Consider the following 17540-nt stretch of genomic DNA (forward strand, 5'->3'; position numbering starts at 1 on the left):
AGCCTCCCCAATAAGCGAATGTTCAATGCCACACTGTGGCACAGCAACACTAACATAATGTGTACATTAATAACAATCGAAGCAGACTTTTAAAAGTAACGCAAAAGTTACTTTCCCTAGTAACTAATTACTTTGAAGTAACTGGTAACTTTAAAGTAATTAAATTACCTTTTGAGAGAAGTAACTAGTAACTGTAACTAATTACCAATTTTCAGTAACTTTCCCAACACTGCTCAGTGGTAAAGCTGTCGCCTCACAGTCAGAAGGTCCTGAGTTCGATTCTCGCCTGGGACACTGTGGGCGCTGTGGTTGTGTTCCCCCCCATATCTTCAGTGCCTACTGCCCAGGTGGGGTATCTCGTCGTAAGGGCCTTTCTGTCTGTGTGGAGTTTGCATGTTCTCCCCGTGCTCCCCCAGGGGGTTCCTCCGTATATAACCCCCCCATTAAAAACATGCAGAAGATCAGATCGTCATCGTCATCTGACCAGTGACGACAACATCCGAAGTTGGTCCCCGGGCGCTGTACGAGAAAGCGACCACTGCTCCTGGCCTGCCCCCCGGAGGAAAGGACAAGCCAGGATGGGTCAAATGCAGAGGACAAATTTCACTGGCCACCGTCAGCATGAGTGTGTTTGTGGCCATGCATGTGTTGATGTGTGATCGTGTGACAATAAAAGACGGGCTTGTCCGTCTGAAATCGTGTTTTAAATCGTATATACTGTAAGTGCTGCTGCTAAACTTATCCTAATATTACTCTGGATATGCTGTGTATATACTGTAAGTGCTGCTGCTAAACTTCTCCTAATATTACTCTGGATATGTTGTGTATATACTGTAAGTGCTGCTGCTAAACTTCTCCTAATATTACTCTGGATATGCTGTGTATATACAGTACTGTAAGTGCTGCTGCTAAACTTCTGCTAATATTACTCTGGATATGCTGTGTATATACTGTAAGTGCTGCTGCTAAACTTCTCCTAATATTACTCTGGATATGCTGTGTATACTGTAAGTGCTGCTGCTAAACTTCTCCTAATATTACTCTGGATATGCTGTGTATATACTGTAAGTGCTGCTGCTAAACTTCTCCTAATATTACTCTGGATATGCTGTGGATATACTGTAAGTGCTGCTGCTAAACTTCTGCTAATATTACTCTGGATATGCTGTGTATATACTGTAAGTGCTGCTGCTAAACTTCTGCTCATATTACTCTGGATATGCTGTGTATATACTGTAAGTGCTGCTGCTACACTTCTGCTCATATTACTCTGGATATGCTGTGTATACACTGTAAGTGCTGCTGCTAAACTTCTCCTAATATTACTCTGGATATGCTGTGTATATACTGTAAGTGCTGCTGCTAAACTTCTCCTAATATTACTCTGGATATGCTGTGTATATACTGTAAGTGCTGCTGCTAAACTTCTCCTAATATTACTCTGGATATGCTGTGGATATACTGTAAGTGCTGCTGCTAAACTTCTGCTTATATTACTCTGGATATGCTGTGTATACAGTATACTGTAAGTGCTGCTGCTAAACTTATCCTAATATTACTCTGGATATGCTCTGTATATACTGTAAGTGCTGCTGCTAAACTTCTCCTAATATTACTCTGGATATGCTGTGGATATACTGTAAGTGCTGCTGCTAAACTTCTGCTAATATTACTCTGGATATGCTGTGTATATACTGTAAGTGCTGCTGCTAAACGTCTGCTAATATTACTCTGGATATGCTGTGGATATACTGTAAGTGCTGCTGCTAAACTTCTCATAATATTACTCTGGATATGCTGTGGATATACTGTAAGTGCTGCTGCTAAACTTCTCCTAATATTACTCTGGATATGCTGTGTATATACTGTAAGTGCTGCTGCTAAACTTCTGCTAATATTACTCTGGATATGCTGTGGATATACTGTAAGTGCTGCTGCTAAACTTCTCCTAATATTACTCTGGATATGCTGTGTATATACTGTAAGTGCTGCTGCTAAACTTCTCCTAATGTTACTCTGGATATGCTGTGTATATACTGTAAGTGCTGCTGCTAAACGTCTGCTAATATTACTCTGGATATGCTGTGGATATACTGTAAGTGCTGCTGCTAAACTTCTCCTAATATTACTCTGGATATGCTGTGGATATACTGTAAGTGCTGCTGCTAAACTTCTCCTAATATTACTCTGGATATACTGTGTATATACTGTAAGTGCTGCTGCTAAACTTCTCCTAATATTACTGTGGATATGCTGTGGATATACTGTAAGTGCTGCTGCTAAACTTCTCCTAATATTACTCTGGATATGCTGTGTATATACTGTAAGTGCTGCTGCTAAACTTCTCCTAATATTACTCTGGATATGCTGTGTATATACTGTAAGTGCTGCTGCTAAACTTCTCCTAATATTACTCTGGATATGCTGTGTATATACTGTAAGTGCTGCTGCTAAACTTCTGCTAATATTACTCTGGATATGCTGTGTATATACTGTAAGTGCTGCTGCTAAACTTCTGCTAATAGTACTCTGGATATGCTGCGTATATACTGTAAGTGCTGCTGCTAAACTTCTGCTTATATTTCTAGAAAAACAAAGAGGAGAAAGATGGATAGAGGAACAGATCAACAAAGACAGAGTGAAAGAAGAAGGATACAGAGAGACAACTATGGAGAGAAAGATCAATTCGGTGGAGGAAAAAACTAACTATATCATATGTCCTTCAATACATTTTGTCTATTGAGTTAGTGGTAGAGTAGTCTTATTATTGTCATATTGTCACTGCTGCTGTGACTGTCTGAATCTGTTGCTATTTTTGCTTTGGCAACAAGTACTTATGTCAATAAAGCACATCTGAATAGAGAGGGCGGGGGAATTCTGTTTAAAAATGGTTTAACAAATGAAATGCCATTGAGGTCAAATGAAAAAAGACAACAAACTGACATACAGAAAGATCTGTAGAAGAAACGAGAGAACAAATAATTTGATAAATGTTAGTCTAAAAGAAAATCTAAGTTGTTCAAATATAAATTGTTATATGCAGTGCATAACAATCACTAAAAAGTAATTTAAAAATCCCACACTGTCACAGAACTATAGTATATGGAAACAGGGAAAGACAGACAACAAATAAATAAACAGGAAGAGTAGGCACCATGCTACATATGAGAACAGTGACAAATTGGGACAAAGAACAAGAACAAGAATGGATAGAGGAAGATAAACAGACAGACAGACAGAGAAAGACAGACATACCGTACATACAGACAGACAGACATACGGATAGACATACATACAGACAGACAGACAGACAGACAGACAGACAGACAGACAGACAGACAGACAGACAGACAGACAGACAGACAACCAGACAAAAAAAGACAGAGAAAACAAAAGTTTGCTGAGGTTTGAATTTTGAACTTGACGTTTCGGATGCCTTTTTGTGGGGGAAAAGCTTGGAGCAGCAATACCACCATAATGTCACAGTGTTAATAATTTGAGGTCAACAGCAACTTCTAGACAAAAAGAGATAAAACCAAAAAATTAAGGCTACAACCTCTGGTAAACTGTATACCGCATTCGTCTTCTTTTCAAATGTTCTTTATTTGACCATCTGAATGAAGGATTACAAAGGTGTGGGTTCAGAATGATGTTGTTTCACAGCAAAACGGAAGCAGGCTGCAGCTTTTAATAGTCTTTAAGAGGAACTAGGAAAACGAAACCTATTGCATCACAGGAATTCTGTCTAAAAAAGTTTGACCTCATTCACTGGCAGGTTGACCGTTGTTATGAGATTCTCTCACTCACTCACTCTCTCTCACTTATAAAACTACACAAAAAGGCATTGTCACAAACACAGAAGACACAAGTACATTTGATCTCAGCAGCTCCCAACGTCACCGCTCCAATCAAATCTCCTCCAGTCTGATACTGAGTACATAATGTACTGAGTACATAATACAGTAGTATGTACTCTATACACCCATGACTCTACATCTATGTGACAACCGGAATTATGTTGATGTATTTAGGGATTTCAAACAGCTCTCTCTCTCTCTCTTTCTCTCTCTCTCTCTCCGTCTCTCTCTCTCTCTCTCTCTCTCTCTTTCTATATATATATATATATATATATATATATATATATATATATATATATATATATATATATATATATATATACAAATGAATATTTCTACACACAAACATTGCTGTTGCATAAAAAAATCTGATTTTAATTTGATTTTCAACTAATCAATATGAAAACACACACACACACACACACACACACACACACAGCTATTTTATATGCTATTGTCCATGCATTATTGAATTGTATTGATGATAGCCATGTCATATTTTACATAGTGTCTGCCATTGCAGCCAACAGAATCATTATGGTAAGGAGTAATAAGTAGTAGTACATTTATACACACCACAACAAACTATTTCCCTGTTTTTGTTCAAGGCATTGTTTTTGTCCAAGGCATTGTATTGCATCTGTTTAGGAGTAGACTGTGGAAAATTGGCCCAGGATTCCATGCCCGGTCAGCCCAATAAAAAAATTAATGATAATAAAAACCTGGAAATGCTAATGTATTCACAGGAGGAGTGGGGGGGGGGGGGGCAATGCAGAGGTCACACACTCTCTGAGTGAGGTATTGTTTTGTTATTCTGACTTCATGGCCCACAGCACATGAAACTCATTATACTAATACTAAATACAAAGGAAGCTTTAAAAAGATGTTCCCATTGGCTGGTAATGAGTGATGCCTTTTTCAATCATTTTTCAATCCCACCAGTAGAAATGAGGTGTGTTGAGGTGGAGGAGGTGTCACTGTACAGGTCGTACTCTCTGTAGGTGAGGTAGTGCTTCAGTCTCGGGGGGAAGGGGACAGCAGCCATGGCTTTGGGGTCGTTCAGCGTCCTGGGACTCATGTGACCTCTGATCACCAATCGGCACAAGTGTTGCAGAGTCCGTGGCTGGCCTAGAGATACAGACAGACACATCACATCTAGTTATTTCACGCATTCCTAAAGTGAAAATCATTTTATGGGCTGTCTTTTATTTACTTATTTTGTCTACTTATTTGGTTCTTGTACTTCATATACATTTTTTGTTTTGTTTTTTGTTTTTTTTGCTATCGTGTTATCTGTTATTTTGTTATTGTCTGTAAAGCATGTTCTAACTCAAACTCGGAACAAGAGGGATGGGGAGCAGGTAAATCCTCCCCTATACAGTAGTTCAAGCTCCTAACTAGAATCTTTTGCTTGGATTAATGGTATTTCAGTTAATTTCAGATCACAAACTTGAAAAATTCAGCCATATTCAGGTCAACCAGTCAAGGTGAGACACTCATCCCGTGTGCACTATCAAACTTCAACACAGTGTTGTAAAGATCATTGTTTTCAAATGATGGTTGTTCTTTATTGAGTGGTAGAATGAAAATGTAACTTTAACCATATCTTTACACCTTAGCTGTGCTTTTTCATGCCCATAATCATCTTCTCATGTCATCAATTAATTTAGCTGACATCACACTTCTATGTCATTTGTCTATGATGTGATGTGATGTATCAGGAAGTCACATTTTGTATGTACTGTGTGTATGTGTGAATGTAACACATGGTGCTGCTGAAAATGAACATATACAGTACATTCTTGCCAAATCTCCCCGGGAAGGAGAAAAAAATGGATTTGTCGCAATGCGTTGGTAGATTTACCCAGTATGTCACAGATCTCTGGCCACTCTGGCTTCCTTTCCAGGATGCGCTGGAGGTTGGGACAGAGCCTGACATGGCTGACGTAGTCCAGGAGCATCTTCACCACGCTACCCACCAGATGCACCATGCACGACAGTGACACAAACTCACAGAACTGTGGGCAAGAGATGTAGACAACAACAGAGTCAACCAGGGAGGCGATCTGTTTTTTTTAGTTTAGATGTTGATTGTTTGGCTGATCTCACTACTATAATTGGAGAGCTGTATGTCTGTCCGTATGTGTTCGGATGTCCGGAGTTGCAAGGCGCATGCACCATTGCTCCAATCACTTTCCAGTGAGCTGGCATGAATCTGGCGCCGGGGGGAAATGAAAACCATTGTGCACATCAGGGGGCGCTACGGCAATGTTTTAGACTTTAAATGGCCATAACTCGCACACCATTGCTCCGATTGCCTCCAAACCATTCATCTGATCGAATTCGAACTTGGGAGGTGCCCTGCTGGGGACCCGCCAGAGTGCGGTGCCAAATTCCATGCAATTCGGACACGTGCATAGTCATAGTGCCACCTACTGGCCACACAAAAATGGTTTATCTCGAGAACCATTCGTCCGATTTACTTCAAACTTCGCATTTCGAACAATCAGAACATGTCTTTCACGTATCTCGAGATCCATTCATCCCATCGACTTCAAACTTGGGGGATGCGCTGCTGGGGACCTGACAGAGTGCCGTGCTGAATTTTGGCATGAGTTTAGTCACATCCCCAAAAAGAGTGGCCATGGCGCATGCGCATCGTCTCCACCGTAGAAATTAGTTCACTTTTATAGCAGTGCTTTTCCAATCCTACACAATCGGCTCTGCAATTACTACATTAACAGTCAAAAGTTTGGACACACACTCACATTTTCCTTGATTTTTACTATTTTCCACATTTTAGAATAATACCATCAACACTATGAAATAACACAAATGGAATTATGCCGTGATAAAGAAAGTGCTAAACAAATCAAAACGATCTCATATTTTAGATTAGTAGCCGCCCTTTGCCTTGATGGAAAGACAACGCCCTGGAAAGACACCCATACATTCAGTAGGCATCATATGACATGTGTCTGTCATGAAACATAGTTTGGACTTGTGTTCTTACAGAGACGACGTCAGGTTGGCTGTAAATCTGGTAGGCTTGGTTATGGAGGTCAACCCAGGTACTATCCATTTCCTCACTGTTACCATGGTCACACTGGAAACACCTACCGGGGAGGGTATTGTAGAGATAACATGTTACTTACTGTAGCCTAATAGCATAATCTGGCACCATTTTGTTGGCATAACTTCACGCTGCACCTCTTAATGATTTTTGTTAGCATCTAAGTACTCTAACACTTTTTACTTGAATAAACCCTTAAACAACTTGAGTGAAATGTAAGTGAAGTGCCTCTGCTAAGTGCTGAGGTGCTTTAGCCCTACTTGTGAGCGTGATATCCACTGTTGAGCAGCAGGCGCAGCATGACCCGGTCCTTCAGGCTGTACTGCAGCGCCGTGGGAAACACCGTGTCACTGATCACTCTGAAGTAACAGTTCACCTCTGCTCCATATGACAGCAGCAGACGCACCAACTCATACCTGCAGAGCAGACACGCACAACATAGACCCTTTTCACAGGGGCCATTTTGTGTCGAAAAGGCAGAACAAACACAGGTGCAAGCAAAACACTAATGAGGGTTTCCAAATTCCAATCATGGAAGTGGGAAACCCTCATTAGTGTTTTGCTTGCACCTGTGTTTACCCTGCCTTTTCGACACAAAATGGCCCCCGTGAGAAGGGTCTATTGCATGCACTTTGAAAGAGTATTCTCTTACTGCCATACAGCCAGAATCAAAGGTGGATTGGAATTAATTTGAAGTCAGATGAAAATCTGCCTTGATATGTACAACCATTTCACTCCTTGTTAGAACTCAGGTTTTTGAGGATACAGCAGACATGAAGTTTCAGGACATATTGCCTGGTTAGTGGTTACACAATATTGACATTAACATTATTGTAAAGGTAATGAATGCAATGTGTCCACCTATGATAAGTTGGCAGACACTTGTCGACATTAGAACAATTATTTGCGATTATTGTTTGGTGATATTTTGCTAGTGTCCTGCTACAAGTATCATTCCCCTTGACTCTCACCAACATCATGTCATGTCCTACAAGAAATAAAACCAAAAATCACTGAACTTCAAATGAAGAGTTGAAGAAGGTTACCTCACCACTAACTGGTGAAGCCTCTCGGATGAGTGTCCTGTGGTTTCAGATTTTTGTTGTTGGGCATCTTACTAGCTGGATGACTGAAATGAATCTACACAGATAACATCATGTAAACAGGTCAATGGGCCACTTCCAAAAGACTCTGAAGAAGACGCAGTGCGCGTCGAAACGTCAGTTTTTGTACCTTTATTAAATTTATTTAAGTGACTTCGTGTGCTCCAGCTCACTCATTGGGTTAGTCCTTTTGGAAGTGGCCCATTGACCTGTTTACATTGTTTTGTCCTGTTCTGAGAGCACCGACCTCCCTCTGTGGAGGGGTTGAAGCGCAGGAGATTCCTTCTACACAGATAACATCATGTCATGTTCATCATGAAGGGGAATACACACACACACACACACACACACACCTCTCAGCCCGTATGGCGACCAGGAGGCATCGCAGAGGGTCCAGGTCAGTTCTAGCTCCAGCTGTCAGCAGCATCTCAGTACAGGTCACGTCCCCATTGGACACGGCAAAGTAGAGTGGACTCTTCCTCAGGTCCCCGTAGTTCTCTGCAAGGAGATTTCCATAGGTCTAGACTGGACAAGTGGCCTCAAATCAGTTGACAGGACATTTATGACTGTAAATCATCACTGCACAATTTAAGAGAAAAGGCGATGTGGTTGCTCTCTGGTCACAACCTTAACATCATCATTATACTGACGTGTGCGACTGGGAGTACATCCAGCTGCGCCCTACCTGAGATGTGTGTATCCAGCAGGGTGTTGATGTTGAAACCCTTCTGGATGAGCAGCTCCAGACACATGGCGTGCCCCCCGTCAGCTGCTGAATGGACCGGACTCTGACCCGAGAGACGCACAGCTCTCTTAGTGGTGAGGGGGATCAGAGTCCTCAGGGCTCTGGAGAGAGAGAGGGGGAGAGGGAGAGGGAGAGAGAGAATTGCCAGAATTTATGAGCTAGACAGAGAAACATGGCTCTATTTGTAGAAGTCAGTAGAGGCCTACAGCAGTTGTTCTCAAAGTGGGGTTCGGGACCCGCAGGGGTCCTTGAAGGGGTTCCAGGGGGTCCCCAACAAAAAGAGGAATAATTTACTTTCACTATAATTCCATCCATAAGTAACACAATGAGAGAATGTATGATAATTTTGGTCATGGCTTTCATACAACCTGGGATAACAACAACAACAATAATAAATACAGCCGCAAGCGGCAATACCAGGGGTTCTAGCCTTGAACAAATGCTTACAAATGCCCACATTTTGCACCAAACTTGAACCCCTAATAATCAAATGGTGGTCCATGGTCTAATTTGTCTCAGTTTAGGGGTCCTCAACGTGACATTTTTTAGAACCATTGGCCTAGAGGGATCTGCAGAGCACTGAGGTGGAGAGAGACAGGTTTTATTCCCATGTTGTCAAGTCAGTTATTTATTTCTCTTTCTGTCTCTGTCTCTGTCTCTCTCCATCTGTCCCTCTCCATACTGTATAACCCACGCCAGACACTATATCCATTATAGGTTCCACTCATAACATACCAGTGCTGGGTTGAATTCCATCAATTCAGGGAAATGGACTTTTAAAATTCAGTTATTCAGACATGCTTAGCGTGAGAGAGCTGTCACGTCCAGCCTGTCAAGATCATTGAGAATGGGGCGCTCTATCAGAACAGCACTTTCTCATTCTGGACTGATGTGAGTGTGCTGTATGACACAGAGGTCAGCTCACAGGAAGTGTCCCTCATAGGCGGCTCTGTGTATGGGCAGCTGGCAGGCGTAGCTGGCCACATTAGGGTTGGCCCCATGCAGCAGGAGCAGCTCAACGCAGTCCAGGTTTCCTGACCCAGAGGCATCATACAGGACGGTGTCTCCATTTTTGGCCTGGGCGTTCACATCGCCACCTAGTGGAGGACAGGGGAAATACAACACTGGGTCTGATGAGCAGGCTAAATCGGTGTTTAATAATTCAGCGATGAGGAATTGAAATCATGTCTGTCTGTCTGTCTGTCTGTCTGTCTGTCTTATCATTTTCTGAAAGCCTACAGCAATCAATTCTGTTTCTAGCTGCAATATATTCCTCTACAAATGTTTCATTCATTTAATTTAAGCTTGCAACCTCCGTTTGGTTTTTAGGTGTTTCATATACTGTTTCCTTGCTATGTTGTTTTCCTGTGCTGTGTTCATTTTACATTAATTGTAATATATAGAGGGTAATACATATAGTTAAATGGATACATAGGCTTAAAAAAGATGTGATTGGACCTCGAAGCCATCATGCAAAGACACAAAGCATGAACTTGACCATTATAGTTGTAGCATTTTACCATGCTTTATGAGTATATCCAGAGCCTCAGTGTGGCCGTATTCAGCTGCGATGCCCAGAGGCGTCACCCCATGACCGTCTCTACCACACACCTGGCCTCCGTGTTGAAGCATCAGGATCAGAATGGCTGGACAGCCCACCTGGTGTAGGAGATAGGAAGCAAGGAAGGAGGGAAGGAAGGAAGGAAGGAAGGACAGACGGACGAAAACAGAATGTAACCCAACTGAAACTAAACTAATTGGGTGAGAAATGTAGCAGGTGTGGATGTTGTGCTATTCACCTTCGCAGCTTCATGAGTGGCCGTCCACTTGGTGAGACACACCTGCTCTATGAAGGCCCCTCCCATGATGAGGGCCAGAACCATGTCATAGGATCTCTGTCTCACTGCTGCAAAATGTAGAAAGTACAAAACAAACTACTTAACATGGGCGTTATTCTACACTGCTCTATTCTGCTCTCAATAAATATGTGTTAAGAGGGAATTCCCTGAAGCTATTTCCAACAAACTGTCGCTCAGAAAAGAGGAAAAACTTGTTTACAGTTCGTGCTGTAAGAGAATGGAATGAACTTCCAGACGAGGTGGTGCAGGCCCCTTCAGTTAACACGTTCAAAAACAGATTAGATAAACACTGGTTAACAAAGGATTTCTTGTATAACTATAGGGCAGGCTGTTGATTTATTATTAGACCAGGTATTTGGCTCTGGTACTTTGTTTTAATGTATGTTATGTTGTTGTGTTGTTTTGTTTTTTAACTGTATATTACAACATGACTTCTTTTTATTATTGTACTGAGTGTGAGTCTGGTGTAGAGGACTATAGTCCTGTACCAGAAACTTTCAATAAACTTCAATAAACCTCTACAAACCCATGTTACCATGCTGTTCGCACATGGTAACACTGTGCCCTCCTCGCCTCCTCTATGTACACTCGATGGCGCACCCATTGAGTTCATTGAGTCTTATAAATACCTTGGCTTCTGGTTTGATAGTCACCTTAACTTTAAATTGCATATTTCCACTTTGTCTAAGAAGCTTAAATTTACTCTCAGTTTCTTGTATAGGCTTAAAGCCTGTTTCTCCTTGTCTGCCCGTAAACGCCTGGTGTAAAGCCTTTTTATGTCTCAGCTAGACTATGGTGATGTTGTTTACAGTCTTTCTAGCCCTACTTCCTTGTCTAAACTGGACCCCCTCTACCATGCCGCTCTGAGATATATCACAAACTCAGGTTACAGGACTCATCATTGCACCTTGTACGACCTGGTTGGATGGTCCTCCCTTGCCCTGCGCAGAATGCGACACTGGTACATGTTCATATACAAGGCCATCCTGGGCAGACTACCCTCATACATCTGCTCTATGTTTGTAGCGATAAACAACTCCTATAACTTAAGATCAAATAGCTGGTTGACATTCAAAGTGCCAAATATGCGAACTGAATCTGGAAAAAAGAGTCTCTCCTACTTTGGTCCCTGGTCATGGAACGACCTGCAGTCCCGTCTAAAACTTGTCTCCTCCATTCCTCTGTCCAGTTTTAAACATGCTCTATCTGTAGTCCTTACTTCAAGCTGCTCCTGCAGTAATGTCTAGTTTTACTTTGCCTTTCTCGGCATGTAAATTTGTTTTTAGGCCATATGTTTTTACGTTCTTGATCCTGTGTTATTTATTACCCTTGGATGTGGTATTTATGATGTACTTGGTTGTCCTTGCTTTTTTAAATGTTTCAGCTCTATAACCCTGTTTTTATGTTTCCTTTATGTGTACTGTAATTATGTTGATTGTAACTTGGCTTGCAACTGCTGCCTTCTTGGCCAGATCACATTCGCAAAAGAGATCTTGTATCTCAAATGTCTTATCTGGTTAAATAAAGGTAAAAAAAACAAAAAAAAAACATGCATGCATCTGATCTTGGTGAGTTTATATTCTGGTTTTCATGATTTTCAAAACTAAGTGGAATATTGCTTTAAGGCATATGCCATTAGCCTACTGAGGTGAGTGAGTGAGTGAGTGAGTGAGTGAGTGAGTGAGTGAGTGAGTGAGTGAGTGAGTGAGTGATTGATTGATTGAGTGAGTGAGTGAGTGAGTGAGTGAGTGAGTGAGTGAGTGAGTGAGTGAGTGAGTGAGTGAGTAGTATCAGAGGGAGTGTGTGTACCAATCAGCAGTGGTGACTCGTTCCTGCTGTTGGTGTTGTGAGGAGACACCCCGCGCTGCAGCAGCACCCCGATGTTTCCCGCCAGGCCGGCCTCAGCTGCCAGAGTCAGACCCGTCTCCCCGTCCGCTGTCTGCTCCTCCAGGGTCAGACCACTGACTGTTGATGCTGATGGACACCAAGAAGAGTGCATGATCACATACAGTGCCCATCCAACCCGGTCGCCAGAATAGAACGTTGGCATTGTATGTATCTGCAAACCATGGATAGTACAATCTCACTGTGTAAGCAAATGTAAGCATCTTACATGTCTAAAACCTCTGCATTTTATGTTTCTGCAAAGCACACATAGTACAATCTCAATGTAACTTTGAAACAAAATGGTGGTTAATTTGAAAACCTCGCTGCCTTTCCAACGTTACATGCAAATAAAACAACTTTAGCAACGGTTATATTTATGCAAGTAAAACAACTTAGTTAAGATGATGGTTTGGGTTAGGCTTAAACAACAAAAATGTTAAATGTGACTTACAGTTAAAAGGTAGACTTTGAACACGCATGTACGTGAAGACGGCTCTCGTGTGAAAGTGTTTTTTACACCCTCCATCCACCCCGACCACAATGCCCTTACTGGCCACCACGCTATTTCAATAGCAGACTCTATAACAGGGGTGCCCAAATTCTTTCCCATGAAGGGCCAAAACTCAATCTGGGTGGAGGGCCGAGGGCCAAAAATAAATGTTGTGGAATTACATTCAAATGTATTGTGTTTTATAGAAAATTAACATTCTAAATCTAAAATAACATTTCAGTATAATAATCTACTTTTCATCTGTTTGGTAATTGTAATAATTTGCAATTGGCTATATATATTTAAAAAAACATCTGCATTTGTGGGGAGCTTAAACATTTAATCAGTAAACACCCCATTAAAAACAGTTGTATTTTCCACCTTTGTAATCAAGAGAGAAATTTGACTTAATTCACAACTTGAAAAATCCTCAAGGTACTTTGAAAATCAGCTTTATTGTCCATCTTTTGTAAACAATTTGCCATGACAATTTGACAAAAACATGCAATATCCTGGTTGCTAATGTGGTTCCTCCTCTGGTCGTTAAGGGCGCCTGTTCAGAGGGAGGGGAACTGGTTGGAATAGCGTGATCCTCCCACATGCTATGTCCTACCGGTGAAGCTTCCTCTGTCAGGTGAAAAGAAGCACATGGCTAACTGCCTAATGTCTCGGAGGAAGCATGGAGCCAGTTTCGGCTCTCCCCAGATCGGCAGAGGGTGGAGTAGCAACCAGGATAAATAAATTGAGTTAGCACTAATGGGGATAAAAAATCGGGGGTGGGGGGGGGGGATATTTAAAAAATGATAATAATAAAAAAATAGTTTTTTTTTTCTTTTTCTCCCAAATCCGTGGCCAAAACAAACAGAGCGCCCGCGGGCCCCAAATTGGTCAGCACTGCTCTATAACATTGATATACACGTATCTAGAAATGTTGATATGCAACATATTTTTGGTTCAGTAACATTGACAAGTAGGCTATGTGTGGATGTTTTATTCTGGCGACTATGGGTTGCCCCATCCTAAGTCTGCTTCTCCAAGGTGTTTTTCTCCAGGTGTCTGTGCTGATACACACACCGAAAGCACAACATGTTAGGGAAACAACGTATTTTCACCGATGACATGAATCCAGGTAAAAAACCATTATCCCTTAATTCCCTTATTAAATCTATACCAATCACAAAGGAGGAGATGTAGATGAATAGAAGCAGATGAGTTAGAGAAGGGGTTTTAAAGGAATAGTTTACCCAAAAATGACAATTCTGTGATCATCTACTCACCATCATAGCAAATGAAACATAGGTGAAATACATTAGTCCAGGGTAAGACCACCAACCAACAACAGTAGTGTTGTTATTGAGCGACTGTTACACTTGTATTAGCAATATGTGAGGATTCAGATGGTAAGTGATGCTTGATCAACACTCAGACTGTCACACTATTCAGAGAGGCTGGATTCAGCCTGCTGGTTGATTTAAAGGCAGTCTGCTAAGTTCTCACCCTGCAGCACCACATCCAGGGCGTCCGGGTGTGGCTGCACAGCTGCTGTGTGGAGAGGCAGCCTGCCCCCGCAGTCTCTCTCTCTGAAGGCAGACACGCAGCCCGACAGCTTTCGCAGGGCATACACATCACCTGGGGAGGGAGAGGTCCAACAGAGATATACACACCCACACAGAGGGATGCGCAGGGAAGCACGCACGCGTACATGTAGGAAGGAATATACATGGACAACAATGAGTTCAATGAGTTCCACACATGCATACATACAGTACATACATGGAGAGACAGTACATATGCACAACACACAGTGAAATCTACCTTGATCAATCGCTGCCATTATCTTCCAAAATTCTTCACAATTTGCTTCCTTCCTAATGGACATGAGAAGAACATCGAGTCAGATCCAAATATTTGACTTTAGAATCAGATTGATAGTGCTTTACAACAGTGCTTCAGTTGATTCAAGATGTCGTCCAAATTTAAAATGTGGCCATTCTTAGCTGTCAGAAAGGTTTTTCTGCAGTGAATAGATACATTATTGAGAATGAAGGCTGTAGTATTATTATTTGAAAGGCAGTTTCAATTTACATTTTGAGTGGAAAGGTGAAAAGTGAATTAACCCCAAACCTGTTTTCATGAAAGCATTAAGAAATAGCGGAGGTACATTTCGATATCTTTTCTTTCCCACCTGTTTGCATGACATCGCAGCTTGTATGAATCCTGAATGCTCTCTCGAATGGCAAACTCAATAAGTTCCTCATCTATACCTTCCAGTTCAGTGTCACCCATTTCTGTAGAAGGACAAATTAATGAATTATGTATTTACATTGAGGCTCTTACACCTGCAACTTGTCGTAATACACAACGTCATGTGTATGTTTGAAATTAAGTTACATGACTTGTGCTGGTAATTTGTAACATGCAACAGTCACATCTGTGTGCAGTTTGGACTTCCTCCACTGGCTCACGCATGCAAATCCCTTATCAGTCCCATTCATGCTTGAGATTGCCCTCAATATATTAGTGCAAATTTGTATATCTAGGTTACACTACAACATGCTGTCACATATCATGTTAGCCATAACAAAATGTCCAATTTGTCTTCACTTTTGATTTTGTCTGCTATTTGTTAAACGTTTAAATGTTAATTTTTTGTGTTTCTTTTAACACTGTGTAATTGAATTCATGTGTGACATGTGCCTCTAATCATAGGCGGTCTTTACTGTTAGGCAATGTAGGCAGTTGCCTGAGGCCTCGTCTGCTAAGGGGCCCCGAGAGAGAGGGGGAGAGAGAATGAGAGAGAGAGAGAGAGAGAGAGGGAGAGCGAGAGCGAGAGAGAGAGAGAGAGAGAGAGAGAGGGAGAGCGAGAGAGAGAGAGAGAGAGAGAGAGAGGGAGAGAGAGGGAGAGAGAGAGAGAGAGAGAGAGAGCAAGCACTTCTCCCATGTATGCCCTTAACGAGGCAATTAAGAGCAGCAGAGGCTCTGAAACAAGCGCCCTTCCACGTCTTTTATACTGTAGGCCACCTAGTAACACTTTACAATAAGGTGCACACATTTTATAGTAGTTACGAAACTAATGAGAAACTAACTATTAGTTAATGATTAGCTAATGGCCTTTAATCATTAGCTAATGATTAGTTAATGATTAGTTAAAGTCAATTCTGAGTATAGTAGTTAATCATTAGTTAATCAAGAGTTAAAGTCTGTTTGTGAGTATAGTAGTTATTAGTCATTAGTTAATGATTAGTTAATAGTCAGTCAGTTCCTGAGTAGAGTAATTACTTGTTAGTTAATGGTTAGTTAATGGTCAGTTGTAGAGTATAGTAGTTAATTATTACCTGCCCATTGGTTACTCTTTTTGTGTACCCTATTGTAAAGTGATGCATCATACAGAGTAGTTCATGAGTACTGAATCATTACTTAACTATTACCTGTCCATTAGTTACTATTTTTGTGTACCCTATTGTAAAGTGATGCATCATACTGAGTAGTTCATGAGTACTGAATTATTACTTAACTATTACCTGTCCATTAGTTACTCTTTTTGTGTACCCTAATGTAAAGTGAAACATCATATACTTATACCTAACAAATAAATTCAAGACTTGCTCCGGGTGAGATTCGAACTCATGGCCCAAAGTTGTTAGTCAGGTTCTCTACCAACTGAGTCAGTCTGTTAAATCAGATTAGTCGGTAGAGCCATACTATGGATCTGTAGAGCCAGAGACGAAGTATTATAGTTTTGAATGGAATGAGTAACATCAATAAGCAAATGCCAGTCAAGCATCCAGCTCTTTATTTTAACAGTGCACCCACCAACCCCACCCAAGTGGGTTCCCCCATTAAAACCCGACCATTTCCACCACTGGTGAAGACCCTGTGTGGTGGCCTGATAAATTGACAGATAAGGAGAGAATTTATATTGTAAAATAAATCAAGTATATCAAGTTCCCCAAAATATAGACATTACCCCAAGAAGGTTTACAAAAGAAAACTATGAGATAACAGGAAAAACAGAAAAACGGGGAGACTATAACAATGAAGTGGCTATTGTATTCAGTCAGTGATGCTGTATGCCATTTCTCTTTTTAAAATTTAGATTAGCTTGCACTTACCCATCACTGATTGATTGATTTATTGATTGATGTTTTTTTATTTGAGTGTCATGCACTTTAAGGTGCCCAGCAAATATGGGCTTACAAGACACTATATCATATTTACAATAGCCAGGATGATTGAGTGAAGTGAAATAGCCTAAATCAAATACATTATGTATTTTCCCCAATATGTGTAGCCTTTGTCTGACCTGAGTGTTTATCAAATAACCTGGCAATTATTAGTACTTTTTGTTTCGTCTTTGTATTGAGCACAATTATAGGCTACTATGTATATTTATGAGATTGCTATTTTTCCTGTGACTAACCCGCTGTACAGTAATTTCAACATCATTATACATTACTTTACAGTGTCATTTATAGCTATATTCAAATTCAAAATTTCTTCAAAGTAACAGTGATACAATCTATTAG

General features: G+C 41.0%; 1 protein-coding gene across 1 annotated transcript; it reads right to left on the reverse strand.

Annotated features, from left to right (window-relative positions):
* Positions 1 to 4779: 4779 nt before the first annotated feature.
* Positions 4780 to 15300, reverse strand: asb15b (ankyrin repeat and SOCS box containing 15b; the record flags this gene model as incomplete). The annotated part of the gene is made up of 12 exons (XM_083662064.1): positions 4780 to 4985; positions 5722 to 5875; positions 6871 to 6973; positions 7191 to 7346; positions 8387 to 8531; positions 8719 to 8879; positions 9704 to 9875; positions 10299 to 10437; positions 10578 to 10684; positions 12447 to 12611; positions 14512 to 14643; positions 15213 to 15300. 12 exons carry the CDS (start codon positions 15298 to 15300, stop codon positions 4780 to 4782), a joined length of 1728 nt encoding a protein of 575 aa, XP_083518190.1.
* Between the last annotated feature and the right edge of the window lie 2240 nt (positions 15301 to 17540).

Source organism: Poromitra crassiceps, assembly GCF_964638095.1.
Source record: "Poromitra crassiceps genome assembly, chromosome: 2".
NCBI lineage: Eukaryota > Metazoa > Chordata > Actinopteri > Beryciformes > Melamphaidae > Poromitra > Poromitra crassiceps.